Genomic DNA, 16,551 nt, shown 5'->3' on the forward strand with positions numbered 1-16,551 from the left:
AGCCTGTCCACCATCTACAAGGCACAAGTCAGGAGTGTGATGGAATACTCCCCACTTGCCCTGGTCGGGGGCAGCTCCAATGACACTCAAGAAGCTTGACACCATCCAGGAAAAAGCAGCCCCCGCTTGACTGGCACCACATCCACAAACATCACCCCCTCCACCACCGACGCTCAGTAGCAGCAGTGTGTACCATCTACAAGATGCTCTGCAGAAATTCATTAAAGATCCTCAGGCAGCACCTTCCAAACCCAGGACAACTTCTTTTTAGAAGGATGGGGCAGTAGATAAATAGGAACTTCATCAGGTCTGGCAGCATCTGTGAAGGAAAAAAACAGAGTTAGCGTTTCGGAAACATTAACTCTGTTTTCTCTTCACAGATGCTGCCAGAGCTGCTGAGCTTCTCCAGCAACTTTGTTTTTATTCCTGATCTCCCTCGTCCGCAGTTCTTTCAGTTTTTTTTAAATAGGAACTTCATCCTCTGCAAGTTCACCTCCAAGCCATGCACCACCCTGACTTGGAAATATACCATATCCCTTCAGTGTCGCTGGGTCTAAATCCTGGAATTTCATCCCTACAGGCATTGTGGGCATCCCTACAGCTCACAGACTGCAACAGTTCAAGAAGGAATCTCTCCACCACCTTCTCAAGGGCATGTGAGATGGGTAACAAATGCTGGCCCAGCAATGCCCATATCCCGTGAACAAATAAAAGCAAATTCTTTAGAAGAGATAACAAAGTGTGGAGCTGGATGAACACAGCAGGCCAAGCAGCATCTTGGGAGCACAAAAGCTGACGTTTCGGGCCTAGACCCTCCATCAGAAAAGGGGGATGGGGAGATGGTTCTGAAATAAATCGGGACAGAGGGGGAGGCAGACCGAAGATGGATAGAAGAGAAGATAGGTGGAGAGGAGAGTATAGCTGGGGAGATAGGGAGGGGATAGGTCAGTCCAGGGAGGATGGACAAGTCAAGGGGGTGGGATGAGGTTAGTAGGTAGGAAATGGAGGTGTGGCTTGAGGTGGGAGGAGGGGATAAATGAGAGGAAGAACAGGTTAGGGAGGTGGGGACGAGCTGGGCAGGTTTTGGGATGCAGTGGGAAAAGGGAAATTTTGAAGCTTGTGAAATCCACATTGATACCATTGGGCTGCAGGGTTCCCAAGCAGAATATGAGTTGCTGTTCCTGCAACCTTCAGGTGGCATCATTATGGCCCGAAACATCAGCTTTTTGCTCCTAAGATTCTGCTTGGTCTGCTGTGTTCATCCAGCTCCACACTTTGTTTTCTCGGATTTTCAAGCATCTGCAGTTCCCACCATCTCTGATCACAAATTCTTTGGAAGAGTCTGTTTCGTGAGTGCACCACAGCAAACAGCCTACAGAGTCTACTTTACAAAATCTTGGTGAACTACAGCAAGTAGTGGTCAGGGCTAAATGACAGCAAAATCTCCTCAAGATTTCTCCAGGAAAATACAGTGAGTGAAGGATAGATGCATTTTACAAATTCTGTGTGTAACGTCAATCTCAGTCACAATGAGATAAAAGGGTAACCTCTCGCTGGCAGAGAGAAGAATGAAAGACAATCTATCAAAATATATGAGATTCTTGCAGGGCTTCAAGGGGTAGATATGGCAAGATTTTTTCCTTTTCTTTGTTCATTTGTGGGATCTAGACATCACTGGCTGGGCCAACATTTATTACCCATCTCTAGTTCCCCTTGAGAAGGTGGTCATTTGCGTTCTTGAACTGCTGCAATCTGTGTACTGTTAGAGAGGGATTTTAACCCAGCGACACTGAATGGACGGTGATATGTTTCCAAGTCAGGATGGGGAGTGGCTTGGATGGGAGCTTAGTGGTGTTCCGAGTTGTTGGAGAGTCTAGAACCAGAGAACGTAACCTCAGAATAAGGGATTGCCGATCTAAGACAGATGAGGTGGAATTTCTTGTAAGATCAGAAGACATATGAGCAGAAATCAGGCCATTCAGCCCATCCAGTCTGCTCTGCCATCCAATCATGTCTGTTTCTCAACCCCATTCTCCTGCTTGCTCTCCGTAACCATTGATCCTCTTGACAATCAAGAACCTATCGACATTCATCTTAAATGTACTCAATGGCCTGGCCTCCACAGCTTCTGTGACAATGCATTCCATAGATTCACCACTTTCTGGCTGAAGAAGTTTCTCCTTATCTCCGTTCTAAAAGGTCTTCCCATTACTCTAAGGCTGTGCCCTCTTGTCCTAGTCTCTCCCATCAATGGAAGCATCTTCCCAACATCTACTCTGTTTAGGCCATTCGATATTCTGTAAGTTTCAATTAGATTCCCCTCATCCTTCTAAACTCCAATGAATATAGTCCCAAGGTCCACAAACGTTCCTCATAAGTTAAGCTTCTCATTCCAGGGACTATTCTCGTGAACCCACTCCAGGGCTAATACATCCTTTTTGAGATATGTGGCCCAAAACTGCACACAATGCTCCAAATGTGGCCTGACCACAGCCTTATAGCGCCTCAGTAGTACATCCCTGCTTTTATATTCAAGTCCCCTCAAAATACAAACAAAAGTTGCATTTGCCTTCCTAACTACTGAATCAACCTGCAAGTTTACCTTGAGAGAATGCTGGACCGGAACTCCCAAGACTCTTTGCACTTCAGATTTCTGAATTTTCTCCACATTTAGAAAATAGTCCATGCTTCTATTCTTCTTACCAAAGTGCATGACTTTACACTTTCCCATGCTGTACTCCAACTGCCACTTCTTTGCCCACTCTCCCAACCTGTCCAAATCCTTCTGCAGTCTCCCTGCCTCCTCAATACTGTCTCCCCACCTATCTTTGTATCATCTGCAAACTTAGCCAAAATGCCCACAGTTCCTTCATCTAGATCATTAACGTATAAAGTAAAAAGTTATGGTCCCAAAACTGACTCTTGTGGAACACCACTTGTCACTGGCTGCCATCCTGAGAAAGGCCCTTTTATTCTCACTCTCTGCTTCCTGCCAGACAGCCGATCTTCTATCCATGCTAGTACCTTGCCTCTAACACCATGGGCCCTTATCTTACTCATCAGCCTCCTATGCGGCACCTTGTCAAAGGCCTTCTTGAAGTCCAGGTAGATAACATCCACTGGGTCTCCTTGGTCGATCCTGCTCATTACTTCATCAAAGAATTCTAACAGATTTGTCAGGCATGACCTCCCTGTGATGAAGCCATGCTGACATTGCCCTATTTTACCACGCACTTCAAAGTATTACAAAATCTCATCTTTCATAATGGACTCCAAAATCTTACCCACCACCGAGGTTAGGCTAATTGGCCTGTAATTTTCTGTTTTTTGCCTTACTCCCTCTTTAAACAGGGGTATCAAGTTAGTGATTTTCCAGTCCTCTGGGACCCTCCCTGATTCTAGCAATTCCTTACAGGTCACCACTGACACCATCACGATCTCTTCAGCTCTCTCCTTTAGAACACTGGGGTGTAGTCCATCAGGCCCAGGTGGTTTATCCACCTTCTGGCCAATCAGTTTTACTAGCACTTTTTCCTTGGTGATGGCCACCACACTCAGCTCTGCCCCTGACTCTCTCGAATTTTTAGGAGATTACTCATGTCTTCCATCATGAAGGCTGATACAAAGTAATTATTCAGTTCCTCAGCCATTTCCTTGCTCCCCACTACTATCTCTCCAGTCATTTTCCAGCGGTCCAATGTTCACTTTTGCTTCTCTTTTGCCCTTTATATACCCAAAGAAACTCTTACAGTCTTCATTTATTTTACTGGCTAGCTTACCCTCATATTTAATCTTCTCTGTCTTTACTTCTTTTCTTGTTGCCCTCTGTTGGTCTTTGTAAACTTCCCAGTCCTCTGGCTTCCCACTGCCCTTCTCCACATTATCTGCTGAGATAACAAGGTGTAGAGCTGGATAAACGCAGCAGGCCAAGCAGCATCAGAGGAGCAGGAAAGCTGACGTTTCGGATCTAGACCCTTCCCCGCTCTTTTTGAAGAAGGGTGTAGGCCAAAACATCAACCTTCCTGCTCCTCTGATGCTGCTTGGCCTGCTGTGTTCATCCAGCTCTACACCTTGTTATCTCAGATTCTCCAGTATCTACAGTTCCTACTATCTCTTCAACATTATATGCTTTCTCTTTTGCTTTTATGCTATCCCTGACTTCCATAGTCATCCATGGTTGCCTCATCCTCCCTGTACCATGCTTTTTTTTCCTAGGGATGAATTTTTGCTGTGTCTCCTGAATTATTCCCAAAAACTCCTGCCATTACTGTTCCACTGTCTTTCCTGCTAGGCTCCTCTTCCAGTCAATTCTGTCCAGTTCCTCCCTCATAGCTCTGACCTCACCTTTCTTCAACTGTAATACCGTTACCTCTGATTCTATCTTCTCCCTTTCAAATTGCAGACTAAATTCTATCATATTATGATCACTGCCTCCTAAGGATTACTTTATCTTAAGCTCCTTTATCAAGTCTGTCTCGTTGCACAACACTAAATCCAGAATTGCCTGTTCCCCTGTGGGGTCCATCACAAGCTGCTCCAAAAAGTCATCTCGTTGACATTCCATAAATTACTTCTCTTGCAATTCACTTTCAACCTGATTTTCTCAGTCCACCTACATAATGAAATCCCCCATGATCACAATAACTATACCCTTCTTACATACCTTTTTTGTCTCTGGGTGTATCTTGTACGCCAGCTCCTGACACTGTTTGGAGGCCTGTTCATAATTCCAACTATGGTGTTTTTTTTTACCTCTGTGGTTCCACTACTCTACCCACACAGATTCTACACCATCTGACTTTACTTCATTTCCTACTCATAAGGCAACCTGACCCCCTCTGCCCACCTCCTATCTTTTTGAAAGGATGTACATCCTTGAATATTCAGCTCCCAATCCTGATCCCCTTGCTGCTACGTCTCTGTGATGCCCACCACATCATATGCACCAATTTCGATCTGCTCCACAAGCTCATTTACCTTTGATCTTATACTGCACGTATTCAGATATAACACCTTCAGTCCTGTATTAACCGTCCCTCTTCTCATTGCCAGCGATTCAGGGAGGGATGTCCAGTGTGGCCAGATCTTAGGGCCCCAAACTCAAGGCCAGCAAACAATTCACTGAGGAAAGTAGGATCTAAAAACTTTTCTCAATAAACACAGAATCATGAAATCCCTAGACTGTAGGCATAGGCCATTCAGCCCGTACCAGCCCTCTGAAGAGTATCCCACCCACACCCATCACTGTTATTCCCACAGCTAACCCACCCAGCCTGCACACCGCTGGACACTATGGGGCAATTTAGCATGGCCAATCCACCCTAGCCTGCGCATCTTTGGACTGTGGGAAGAAACCCCACACAGATACAGGGAGAATGTGCAAACTCCCCACTGTCAGTTCCAGAGGGATGGAATTGAACCTGGGTCCCATGGCACTGTGAGGCAGCCATGGTTAACCACCGAGCCACCCAAAGATAACTTCCAAAAAGATACCGAATAAATGACTAAAGGAGGGAATTTTTCGCAGTTGTGGGAAGTGAGCAGGGAATGAAGGGCTAGTATATTTTCCATGGGCAAAATGGCCTTTATTTGCAGCTTAATCATTGTTGATGTGATATATCACATGGCAATACAACATTAGAGATGGGATGATGTCACCATGTGCGTAGCCATTGTGAATAGCATTATTATGACAACGAAAATCAGTTTAAAGTTATGTTGAAATCAATAGTGTTTTAATTTCCTTTATAGACTTATCTCCAAAACCGAGATTAACTCCATTCTGCAACATGGCCACTAAATTTAATACTAGGTATGAACAGCTTGCAGTTTATCTGAGAATATCTGACAGTAAGTGAGTGACCATATTTATTCAGGATAAGTTCCCTTTAACTCCCATCCACATTCCTCTCCACCTCCTTGTATTTACCATTCAAGTCCATCAAAGAATCTGCACCAATAGGAGTGGTTACACTCAGTCCCCAGCCCCTCGATGCTGGCCAAGCTCTGGGTTCCTGAATTGGGATTTAAATCACTCTGAGACTGCGAGAGTCTGTGCTTCAGCATCAGTACACAGATCCCGGGAAAGGTGGAGAATTCGAGGGCCAGCAAGAAAGCAGCAGTGGGCAACGGGTGTGTGAGAGGGGCATCAGGCAACAGGTGTCTGAGGGAATTGGGAAACAGGTGTGAGGGGGGCAGCAGGCAACAGATGTGTGAGGGGGTCAGTGGGCAACAGGTGTCAGGGGCATAGAGAAACAGGTGTGAAGAGGGCATCAGCTAAAGGGTGCGAGGGGGGCACTGGGAAACAGGTGCGAGGGGGGGCACTGGGAAACAGGGTGTGAGGGGGGCACTGGGAAGCAGGTGTGAGGGGAGCACTGGGAAACAGGGACAAGTGAAAGCTCAGGGACCCCAGAAGTACCTTCGGAAGAGCATTTCAGCCAGGCCTGCCCGCTTTGAGGATACTGGAGGTGAGTGATGCGTATTTCCATTCCTTTCACTGTCGATGCTGTCAGCTCCAACCCGAAGGCTGGGGGCAGGGAGGGAGGGGGCAGCAGTCTGCTGAAATCATTCATTAGAATGAGTCCACAGCAGAGCGGGGCTTTGAGGGGCCTGAGGGTTTGAGGGGCTGAGGGTGAGAGGGCTTGAGGGGCTGGAGACACTTTAACCAGAGGCTGACCTCTCCCAGTGCCTGGACAATCCCAGCCTCAATTGGTTCAGGTCCAGAAATAACTCCTTCTTCCCCTGGGAGAGCTCACCCTGGGGTCAACAACTAAAGTTTCATGCTGCGGTTCTCCATCCCTCCTTCCCTCAGTCCTTCTCTCACTTACACCTCTGTCCCTCCCTGTCTTCCCTGATTTTCCTTCTCTCTTCCCATTCTGTTCTTTGTTCTCCCTCACCTCTTCTACACTTCCTGCTTCCTTCCTTCATTCCCTCTCCTTTCCTTCACTGCCTTCAAACAGCTTCTCTCTCTACTGCTCCTATCTCTCTCTGTCTCTTTTCACCTCCTGCTCTCTCTGTGCCTCCCTATAGTTTTCCTATTCTCTCCTATCTGTCCTGCTCACTCTCTCTGTCAGCTCTCTCTCTGTCCTGCTCTCTCTCGGTCTCGCTTTCCTTTTTTCTCTTTGTTCTGCCCTCTCTCCCTCTCTGTCCTGCTCTTCTTCCCTCTCTGTCTATCCTATTTCTCTCCGCCCTCTTCCTCCCCTGCAGTAGACATCTATCTCTCCTGCCGTGCTCTCTCTCTAAACCTCCTCTGCTTCCTTGTTCCTACCCTTCCAGTCATTTCTTTTCTCTCCCTCTCCCTTTGACCCTAATCTTTGACGATAACTTTCCTCTTTGATAGTTTTATACAGTTGTTTATCTCCCTGGGCCATTATGTCCCCTGCCTTTTCTACCTTGTTTAATATTCCCCGCTTGTTTCACTAAAACTTGGGGAAAAATGCAGAAAGACAGTTTTACAATCAAACCTGAAATGATCTGTATTCAAATCCAGCTTGCCAGTGGTTTGAGTCGGTATACGCAGCTGAAACGCTCTATTGTCATAAATATACTTGAAAATGATCAATTCATTGTGTAACTGAGACAAGACCCATAAATCGAAATAACCAGACTCTTCAGAATGGCTCCAAGCTGTCAACAGCAACCTAACAGTGAATTAAATACAGTTAGAAAATAAGTTATTGATAAATCATTATGTGCTGTGTTATGGCTTAAACTAAATTGTTACCGAAAGGACAATGAAATAAGATTTACCCGTTAAATTGGTCGATGCCATTTTCCCCCAACGTTTTCACCTGAAAGAAAGATATGCATTTACATAGCACCGTTCCCATCCTCAGTACTTTATCTAAAAGATAATTAATTATTAGTTGCTTATTAGTGGCCTGGACAATAGCGTGAAAAATCATCTCTGTCAACTTGCTGATGACACAAATTTAGGCAGCATTGATAGCAGCAAATTACAAAGGGATATTGAGAGATTAAGTGAAGGGCTCAGACTGTGGCAGATGGAGGACATATAACTAAGTGTGAGGTTATCATTGTTGGATGGAAAAAATATCGATCGAGATACTTTCTCATAGAATCCCTACAGTGCGCAAACAGGCCATTTAGCCATCATGTCTGCACCAACCATACAAACTGCATCCCACCTGGACCCACCCCCTACACTCTCCCTGTAACCCTGCATTTCCCAGTGACTAACCCACCCAGCCTACACATCCCTGGACACTATGGTGCAATGTAGCATGGCCAATCCACCCTAACCTACACATCTTTTCAAGATAACAGGAAGTTATGGGTTGGTACGGTGGCTCATTAGACAGGGCTACTGCCTCATAGCTGATTCCAGTCTCAGGTGACTGTCTGTGTGGAGTTTGTACATTCTCCCTGTGTCTGTGTGGGTTTCTTACAGATTCTCCAGTTTCTTCCTGCAGTCTAAAGATGTGCAGAGTAAGGTGGGTTGGCCATGCTAAATTGCCCCTGGGGATGTGTGGGTTAGCCATGGGAAGTGCAGGGATAGGGCAGGGGGAATATGTATGGGTGAGATGCTCTTTGCAGGGTGGGTATGGGCTAAATGGCCTGCTTCCACACTGTACAGATTCTGTGCACCATGGACGTCCCGGAGATTATTTTCAGGTGCAGGTGCATGGATATTTAAAATGTCACAAACAGGTCTGAAAATAATCAAGATAACTAACAGAATGCTGGACTGCAAGATGCAGATTTCAAAAACCATTTCTAGACCCCACTGTGAGCTGATATGGGCACCACACCTCAGGAAGATATACTGGCCTTGAAGGAAGCACCGTGTAGCTTTATAAGGATGAAACACGGACTTCAGGGTTAAATTACGAGGAGAGATTACACAAATTAGGCCCATTTTCTCTAGAATTTGGAAGTTTAAAGGGTGATCTGATCAAAATCTTCTAAGAGGAAAATGCACGGTAAATAAAGATATAGGATTCTAGAACGAGGAGCATAGGCTGAGAATGAGGGCCAGGCCATTCAGGAGAGATGTTAGGATGCAATTCTACACACAAGGGGGTGGGAGAGGTTTGGAACTCTTTCCCAAAAAAGGCAGATGCTGGATCAGTTGTTAATTTGAAATCCGAGACAGAGAAATTTTCCTGAAGCAAAAGGACATGAAGGCAGCCCACAGATCAGCTATGATCTCACTGAATGACAGAACAGACTCGAAGGGCTGAATGGCCTACTCCTGATCCTACATTCCCTTGTTGCGGTGTGGTGAGAAAGTGGGAGGGAGAGAACAAACAAGCAGAAATAGAGAGATAGTGAGGGAGGATGGAAAGGGAAGTGAAAGGCAGGAGACCAGATGATGGAGGAGATAGGAGGTTTTGGAGGAGGGAAAGAAAGGTGAATGGAGATGGGGAGGAGGAGCAGGAGGATGAGGGGAAGGCTAAATACAGCAGAGGGGTTCAGGCTAGGGGAATGATAGGGAGAGAGGGGATAAGGGAGCAGGAATAAAAGGAAGGGGAGGGGGGGTCACTGAGGGGGCAAGAAGGGATGGGAGGAGAGAGAGAATGAGGGCACTGGGACAATTTTTTGATGGTCCCAAAATATTTACTTTCCTCGGCCATCCTTGGGGTTTGTGATGCTGTCCCCCACACCCACAGCCTTTCTGAGTGGTCTCAGCCCTGTCGACAATTACCCCTCTGCTGCCCCCATCCCCTCCCATTCCGCTCTGGGGCTCGGGAGGAAGGAGATGAGTCAATTCCTGTCCTCTGTCTAGTGATCGCCTTGCATGGGATGGTGCGACCGTGCAAAGGGTAGTGGGTTGGGGGGGCAGGAGAGAGCTCAGCTGTGATGCCTCCACAGTGGAATAGCTGTTGATACTCCCTTGGTTCTGCAGCATGAGGAATGGCCAATGACCACCTCCACACACCCCTGCCCCCAGCTACTTTTGCAGCCGTATTTGGGCTAGCAGTTATTGTGGTGAATGAAGTTTTCACAGTAAGGTGAGGTAATGAAGGTGGTTGCCGTGCCAACACCAGCCTATGGGCTGGATTAAGACAGGATTAAATAAAAACTGAAAGAACTGCAGATGCTCTGAATCAGGAACAAAAACCGCAGTTGCTGGAAAAGCTCAGCAGGTCTGACAGCATCTGTGAAGGGAAAAAAAATCACAGTTTCCGTTTCGGGTCCAGTGACCCTTCCTCAGAACTGAGCCGAAACGTTAACTTTGTGATTTTATTTTTCTTCACAGATGCTGCCAAACCTGCTGAGCTTTTCCAGCAACTTTGGTTTTTATACAGGATTAAACAGGGTTGTTTTTTTTCTCCTCGTGGATCAGTGCGATGGGTATCTGTCAGTTGACAATATGCCCATGTTACAGTGTTCTCAACCTGAACAATCCCTTCTAACAAAGCAAGGCAGTGACAAACTCCCCACACACAATATACACATCAGCTAAATGCCAACTGCCATTAACGTGGCCTCGGCCTGGATCAGTCAGTGGGGACGGGAGTTACACCCTCACTCACGCACACAGAGGCGGTGATGCCCGAAGCTGGACACACATTTCAGTGCCACTTGGCTGGAGGAACCATTTTTCAGACAAGGTGGTCGATCCTTCCTGCCACCCAGGGCAGAGGCTCAAACTGGAGAGAAAAGCGATTTGATCCAGGATCCAGGCCAACATTAGTAAATACAAACCCAGCCCCTCTAGTGACTAACTCACTGGAGTGTATAAAGATTGTGTGTGTGTGTGAGAGGGAGTGTGTGGGTGTGTGTGACTGAGTGTGTGCGCGCGCGCGCGAGTGTGTGTGTGTGAGACAGCGCATATGTTGTGTGACGGCATGTGAATGAGAGTGTGTATGGGTGTGTGAGTGAGAAAGTGTGTGTATGTGAGTGAGTGAGTGTGTGAGTGTATGTGAACGAGAAAGAGTGTGTGGGTGCGTGAGTATGAGTGAGAGAGTGTGTGTGGGTGTGTATGTGTGAGTGTGACTGAGAGTGTGTGTGTGTGTAGAGAGAACACGCGCGTGTGAGCGTGTGTGTGTGAGCGTGAGTGAGAGAGTGTGCCTGTGTGTGTGTGTGTGTGTGTGTGTGACTGTGTGAGAGAGAGATGTCTGGTGTATACAAGTTTTTTTTATTTATTCACGGGATGTGTGGGTATCAGTGGCTAGGCCCAGCATTTATTGCCCATCCCTAATTGCCCCAGAGGGCAGCTGAAAATCAACCACATTTCTATGAGCCTGGAGTCACATGTAGGCCCAGAGCAGGTAAGGGTGGCAGTTTCCTTCCTTAAAGGACATTAGTGAACCAGATGGGCACCTCTCCCTCCACCCCAAAATGGACAATGGATTCATGGTCATTATTAGACTCTTTAATTCCAGATATTTAGTGAACTCAAATTCCACCAGCTGCCATGGTAGGATTTAAACCCAGTTTATTACCTGCATCTCTAGATGAACAGTCCAGCGATAATACCACTAGGCCATCACCTCCCCGAGTGGTGCAGGGGACAGCAAAGGCAACCCGTGCCTACATATGTGTGTGTGTGTGCGTGTGCCTGTGAGTGTGTGTGTGTGTGTGCCTGTGTGCGTGTGCCTGTGAGTGTGTGTGTGCCTGTGAGTGTGTGTGTGCCTGTGTGTGCGCGTGCGTGTGTGGGTGTGCCTGTGAGTGTGTGTGGGTGTGCCTGTGTGAGTGTGTGCGTGTGCCTGTGAGTGTGTGTGTGTGTGCCTGTGAGTGTGTGTGGGTGTGCCTGTGTGAGTGTGTGCGTGTGCCTGTGTGTGTGTGTGCGTGTGTGGGTGTGCCTGTGTGAGTGTGTGCGTGTGCCTGTGAGTGTGTGTGTGTGCCTGTGTGTGCGCGTGCGTGTGTGGGTGTGCCTGTGTGAGTGTGTGCGTGTGCCTGTGAGTGTGTGTGTGTGCCTGTGAGTGTGTGTGGGTGTGCCTGTGTGAGTGTGTGTGTGCGTGCCTGTGTGAGTGTGTGTGTGCCTGTGAGTGTGTGTGTGTGCCTGTGTGTGTGCGTGTGTGGGTGTGCCTGTGAGTGTGTGTGCCTGTGTGTGTGGGTGTGCCTGTGTGAGTGTGTGCGTGTGCCTGCCTGTGTGTGTGGGTGTGCCTGTGTGTGTGTGGGTGTGCCTGTGTGTGTGTGATCTTGCTGTGCAAAAAAAAAATGAGCTGGCACTGCCCCCTGTAGTACACACAAGCAAAGTACATAATCGATTAATGAGAGATAACAGGGTGTAGAGCTGGATGGACACAGCAGGCCAGGCAGCTTCGGAGGAGCAGGAAAGCTGATGATTCGGGCCTCGACCCTTCTTCAGAAAAGATGAACATTGTTGATGAATAAAATGACGGAAGGTGCTGGAAGTAAAATGCATATCTTTCTGCGCCATCCAGAGTGGCCCTCACCACCCCACCACAGGGAGGGGAGCTATGGGCAGGAGGCCGCTCTCTCCCCGTAATCGGATCCATGCTGTTCCTGAAGCGGTTTGTTGTGTTTTTTTTTGTGTTGTGAAAGGGCCGGCGTCGAGGAGCTCAATGACGGGGCGAGGCGGCCATGGAGAACCGGACGGCGGGTAACGGCAGCGCCGCGGTGACGTTCGCCGGCGCCGCGCTCCTCCAGCAGTACAAGTCGCTCTTCCTCCTGCTATACTGCGGCCTAGTGGCCGTGGCGTGCACCGGCAACAGCTTCCTGATCGGCAGCATCGCGGCGGACCGCAAACTCCACACCGTCACCAACTTCTTCATCGGGAACCTGGCGCTGGCCGACCTCCTCATGTGCCTGGCCTGCGTGCCCCCGACCCTCTCGTACGCCTTCGAGCCCCGCGGCTGGCTCTTCGGCCGCTTCCTCTGCCACCTGGTCTCGCTGCTGCAGCCCGCCCTGGTCTACGTCTCGGTGCTGTCGCTGACGGCCATCGCGGTGGACCGTTACGTGGTGGTGGCTCACCCCGTGCGGCAGCGGGTAGGCCGCCGGCACCGGGGCCTGGTGGTGGCCTCCATCTGGGCCTTGGCCTTGGCGCTGGCCAGCCCGGCGGCGGCCCGCGTGGCCTACGTGGAGCTGGGGGCGGCGGGCCACGGCGTGAACGTGTGCGAGGAGTTCTGGCGGGGCCGGGAGGCCGAGCGCCTGGCCTACTCGTGCGTGGTGCTGCTGGCCTCCTACCTGTTGCCGCTGTCCGCCGTCAGCGTCTCCTACTGCGCCGTCACGGCCCACCTGAGGCGGCGGCGGCTCCCCGGGGCGGCCGAGCACAGCTGCCTCCAGTGGAGCCGGAGGAAGAGGAAGGCCTTCTCCCTCCTGGTGGTCTCCGTGGTAACGTTCGCCGTCTGCTGGATGCCCCTCCAGATCCTCAACCTGCTGCGGGACCTGGACGTCGACTTCACCCTCCTCGACACCCGCTACCTCAACGTGGCGCAGGTCTCCTGCCACTGGCTGGCCATGAGCTCCAGCTGCTACAACCCCTTCATCTACGCCTCGCTGCACCGCAAGCTGCGCCAGCAGCTGGGCGCCTACCTCCGGCAGTGCCGGCGGCCGGGTGGCACCCTCGCCGCCCGCCTCTTCCCCCTTTCGCAACAGCATCAGCCTGGTGCCTGAGCTCCCCAGGGCCGGGGCCGGCAATGCCACTTACCTGGTCGACGCGCTCTGAGTGCCTGCTGTCACACACACTCTGTCTGTCTCTCTCGGAGAGGCACCCACCCTCCAAAGTGGGTACCATTGGCTTTCCTGCCTCAGCACAACCATTCCTTCTTATGTGTGGAGTCTCCTTGGAATGTGGGATTGATGGATAGGATGGGCCCAATGGCCTCTTTACATGATGCATTAAAACTCTAGCGTCTAGATCATTGAAACATGGCAGGCATGAGGAATGGGTGTCTCCCCTTGCACTGTCGTTGCTCCTGAGTGCAATTCAGGCATCTCTCTCTCTCTCTCTCTCTCTCCTCTTCCTTCCAGAGGTTGCTGACTGAGGAATCCAGCCTCCCCTCTGCCCTCACCAACGAGGCTGACTTATCCCCGACTGAAGCTCAGCCAATCGGCAGGGACCCGTGTGTCAGCGGACATGGCTCAGCTCCATGTCTGTCCCTGTAGGATCGTGGCTCACGGAACCACCCTCCCCCCAGAAGAGCCAGTGATCCAACTCAACCACTGGGGCTCAAAGGAAACCCTCCCTGACCATAGCAGGAACTTGTGGAGATGGCACTCTCTCTATACCCTGTGGTGACCACCAGCCTCAGTAAGCTTGCAGATGGCACCAAAATTGGACAGCAAAGAAGGTTACCTCAGCGTACAACGGGACCTCGATCAGATGGGCCAAGGAGTGGCAGATGGAGTTTAATTTAGCTAAATGTGAGGTGTTGCAGTTTGGAAATGTACATCAGGGCAGGACTTGATGGCTTCATGGTAGGGTCCTGGGGAGTGTTGCTGAGCAAAGAGACCTTGGATGGCAGGTTCATAGCTCCTTGAAAGTGGAGTCACAGGTAGACAGAATGGTGAAGAAGACATTTGGTATGCTTGCCATTATTGGCCAGTGCATTTATAGAAGTTGGAAGGTCATATTGTGGCTGTACAGGACATTGGTTAGGCCACTTTTGGAATACAGCATTCAAATCTGGTTTCCATGCTACAGGGAAGAAGATGTGAAACTTGAAAGGGTTCAGAAAATATTTACAAGGGGGTTGCCGAGGTTGGAGGGTTTGAGTCACAGGGTGAGGCTGAATAGGCTGGGGCTATTTTCTCTGGAGCTTTGGAGGCTGAGGGGTGACCTTTATAGAGGTTTATAAAATCATGAGGGATCATGGATAGGGTGAATAGACAAGGTTTTTTACCCCAGGGTAGGGGATTCCCAAACTAGTGGGGCATTGGTATAAGACAAGAGAGGAAAGGTTTAAAAGGGGCCTAAGGGACAACTTTTTCACACAGAGGGTGGTGCGTGTATGGAATGAGCTGCCAGAGGAAGTGGTGGCAGCTGGTACAGTTACAGCATTTAAAAGGCATCTGGATGGGGACATGAATAGGAAGGGGTTAGAGGGATATGGGACAAATGCTGGCGAGTGGAACTAGATTAATTTAGGATATTCGGTCGGCATGAAAGGGTCAGACCAAAGGGTCTGTTCCTGTGCTGTACAGCTCAATGACGGGGAAAGGACACTCCTGGTGTATCAGAAACATAAAGTGTAACTTGCCAGCCGTTACAAGCAGCTGCAAGACAGGGATTCAAATTTGTTAAGACTGTGAAAAGTGTTTACCAGAATATCACGTTAAATTCATTTTCTCTCATTATTCTTTTATGAGAGACGAGTGGAGAGTCAGCATTTTGTTCTCCCTCACTGCCCCTTGAGAGGTAGGCGGAGCTGCATTCTTGAACCGCTGCAGTCCGTGTGCTGTAGTTAGACCCACAATGCCCTTATAGGGAGGGAATTCCAGGATTTTGACCCGGCTACACTGAAGAAACAGTGATATACTTCCAGGTCATGTTGGCAAGTGGCTCAGAGACTTGCAGGGTTTTGGTGTTCTCATGTACCTCCTGCCCTTGTCCTTCTAGATGGTAGAGATTGTGGGTTTGGAAGATTCTGTCCAAGGAACCTTCGTGAGTTGCTGCAGTGCATCTTGTAGATGGTACACACTGCTGCTACGGAGCGCCGGTGGTAGAGGGAGTTGATGATGGAAGCGGTGGACTGTGTGCAAATCAAGCAGAGATAATTACTTTAAATTAAACCATATGATTAGAAGTAATGACTTGACTAAACGCGAGACAGTTAAAGTTGGGCAAACATGAGGAGAAGTTATTTTACACAAAGAATAAACAACAACTAGGAAACAATTCCGCAGGAGATAGTGGGCAAATAGAGGCCTGAAACTATCCAAGAAACGATCAAATAGTGCAAGGGGGAAGCTAAATTTCAATGAACAAAATCTAGAGATGAAATCTCGACTTATTGATGATTATAGTCTAGTCCCCTTCAGTAGATAAAAATGTGCTGTCCTTACTAGAGTCTGGCCGACATGCGACTCCAGAGCAATGTGTTTGGCTTTCATGAGCAATTAGGGAATGGCCTTGCCACTGATACCCACGTCCCATAATAATCCTTTAAAAGGCTGATAAATTGACGGCAGACAAACAGGAGGCTGGGAGAACACGGCAGGCCAGGCAACATCTGGAGGAAAGGAGCTGACAACGTTTCGGGTATTACCCTTCTTCAGGACCCCTCAGGTGATAAATTGACCCCTCTGTACTGGAGGTGTAGTGTCCGACAGGATTACCATTTGAACCTCTCAAGTGCTTGAGAAGGGGAATTTTACAAAAGGATTGTAGTCACATGTAAAAGGCCGAACGACTGGGATCAGGCAGCTCTGGGTAAAGAACAAATGCTGCCACGGTATTAGTGCTTTCCTTCCCTCTTTTTACTTAAAGGATTTGAAGTAAATCAATTGGGTTAACCAAAACAGGCTTGTAAGTTCCTTCTGGATCCATTCGGAATGGGCCCTTTACATGGTCTGTCATTCCTAGGCCAAGAAACTAGGAATACTGGAGAAACTCAGCAGGTCTGGCAGCATCTGTGGGGAGAGAGAGAGAAAAACAGGGTTAACATTTCGAGTCTG

The 16,551-nt window shown here is 48.9% G+C and overlaps 1 protein-coding gene across 1 annotated transcript; it reads left to right on the forward strand.

The window, feature by feature from the left end:
- Positions 1–6,385: 6,385 nt before the first annotated feature.
- Positions 6,386–13,673, forward strand: si:dkey-202l22.3 (7 transmembrane receptor domain-containing protein). The gene is made up of 2 exons (XM_048522233.2): positions 6,386–6,467; positions 12,478–13,673. The coding sequence occupies exon 2, from the start codon at positions 12,517–12,519 to the stop codon at positions 13,546–13,548; it is 1,032 nt and encodes a 343-aa protein (XP_048378190.2). The 5' UTR covers positions 6,386–6,467; positions 12,478–12,516; the 3' UTR covers positions 13,549–13,673.
- The last annotated feature ends 2,878 nt before the right edge of the window (positions 13,674–16,551 follow it).

The sequence above is a fragment of the Stegostoma tigrinum genome, chromosome 39, assembly GCF_030684315.1.
Source record: "Stegostoma tigrinum isolate sSteTig4 chromosome 39, sSteTig4.hap1, whole genome shotgun sequence".
Classification (NCBI taxonomy): Eukaryota; Metazoa; Chordata; class Chondrichthyes; order Orectolobiformes; family Stegostomatidae; genus Stegostoma; species Stegostoma tigrinum.

What these genes read in the sequence shown, in the direction of transcription:
- si:dkey-202l22.3 (XM_048522233.2), top strand. Translation starts at nt 12,517, where the DNA reads ATGGAGAACCGGACGGCGGGTAACGGCAGCGCCGCGGTGACGTTCGCC.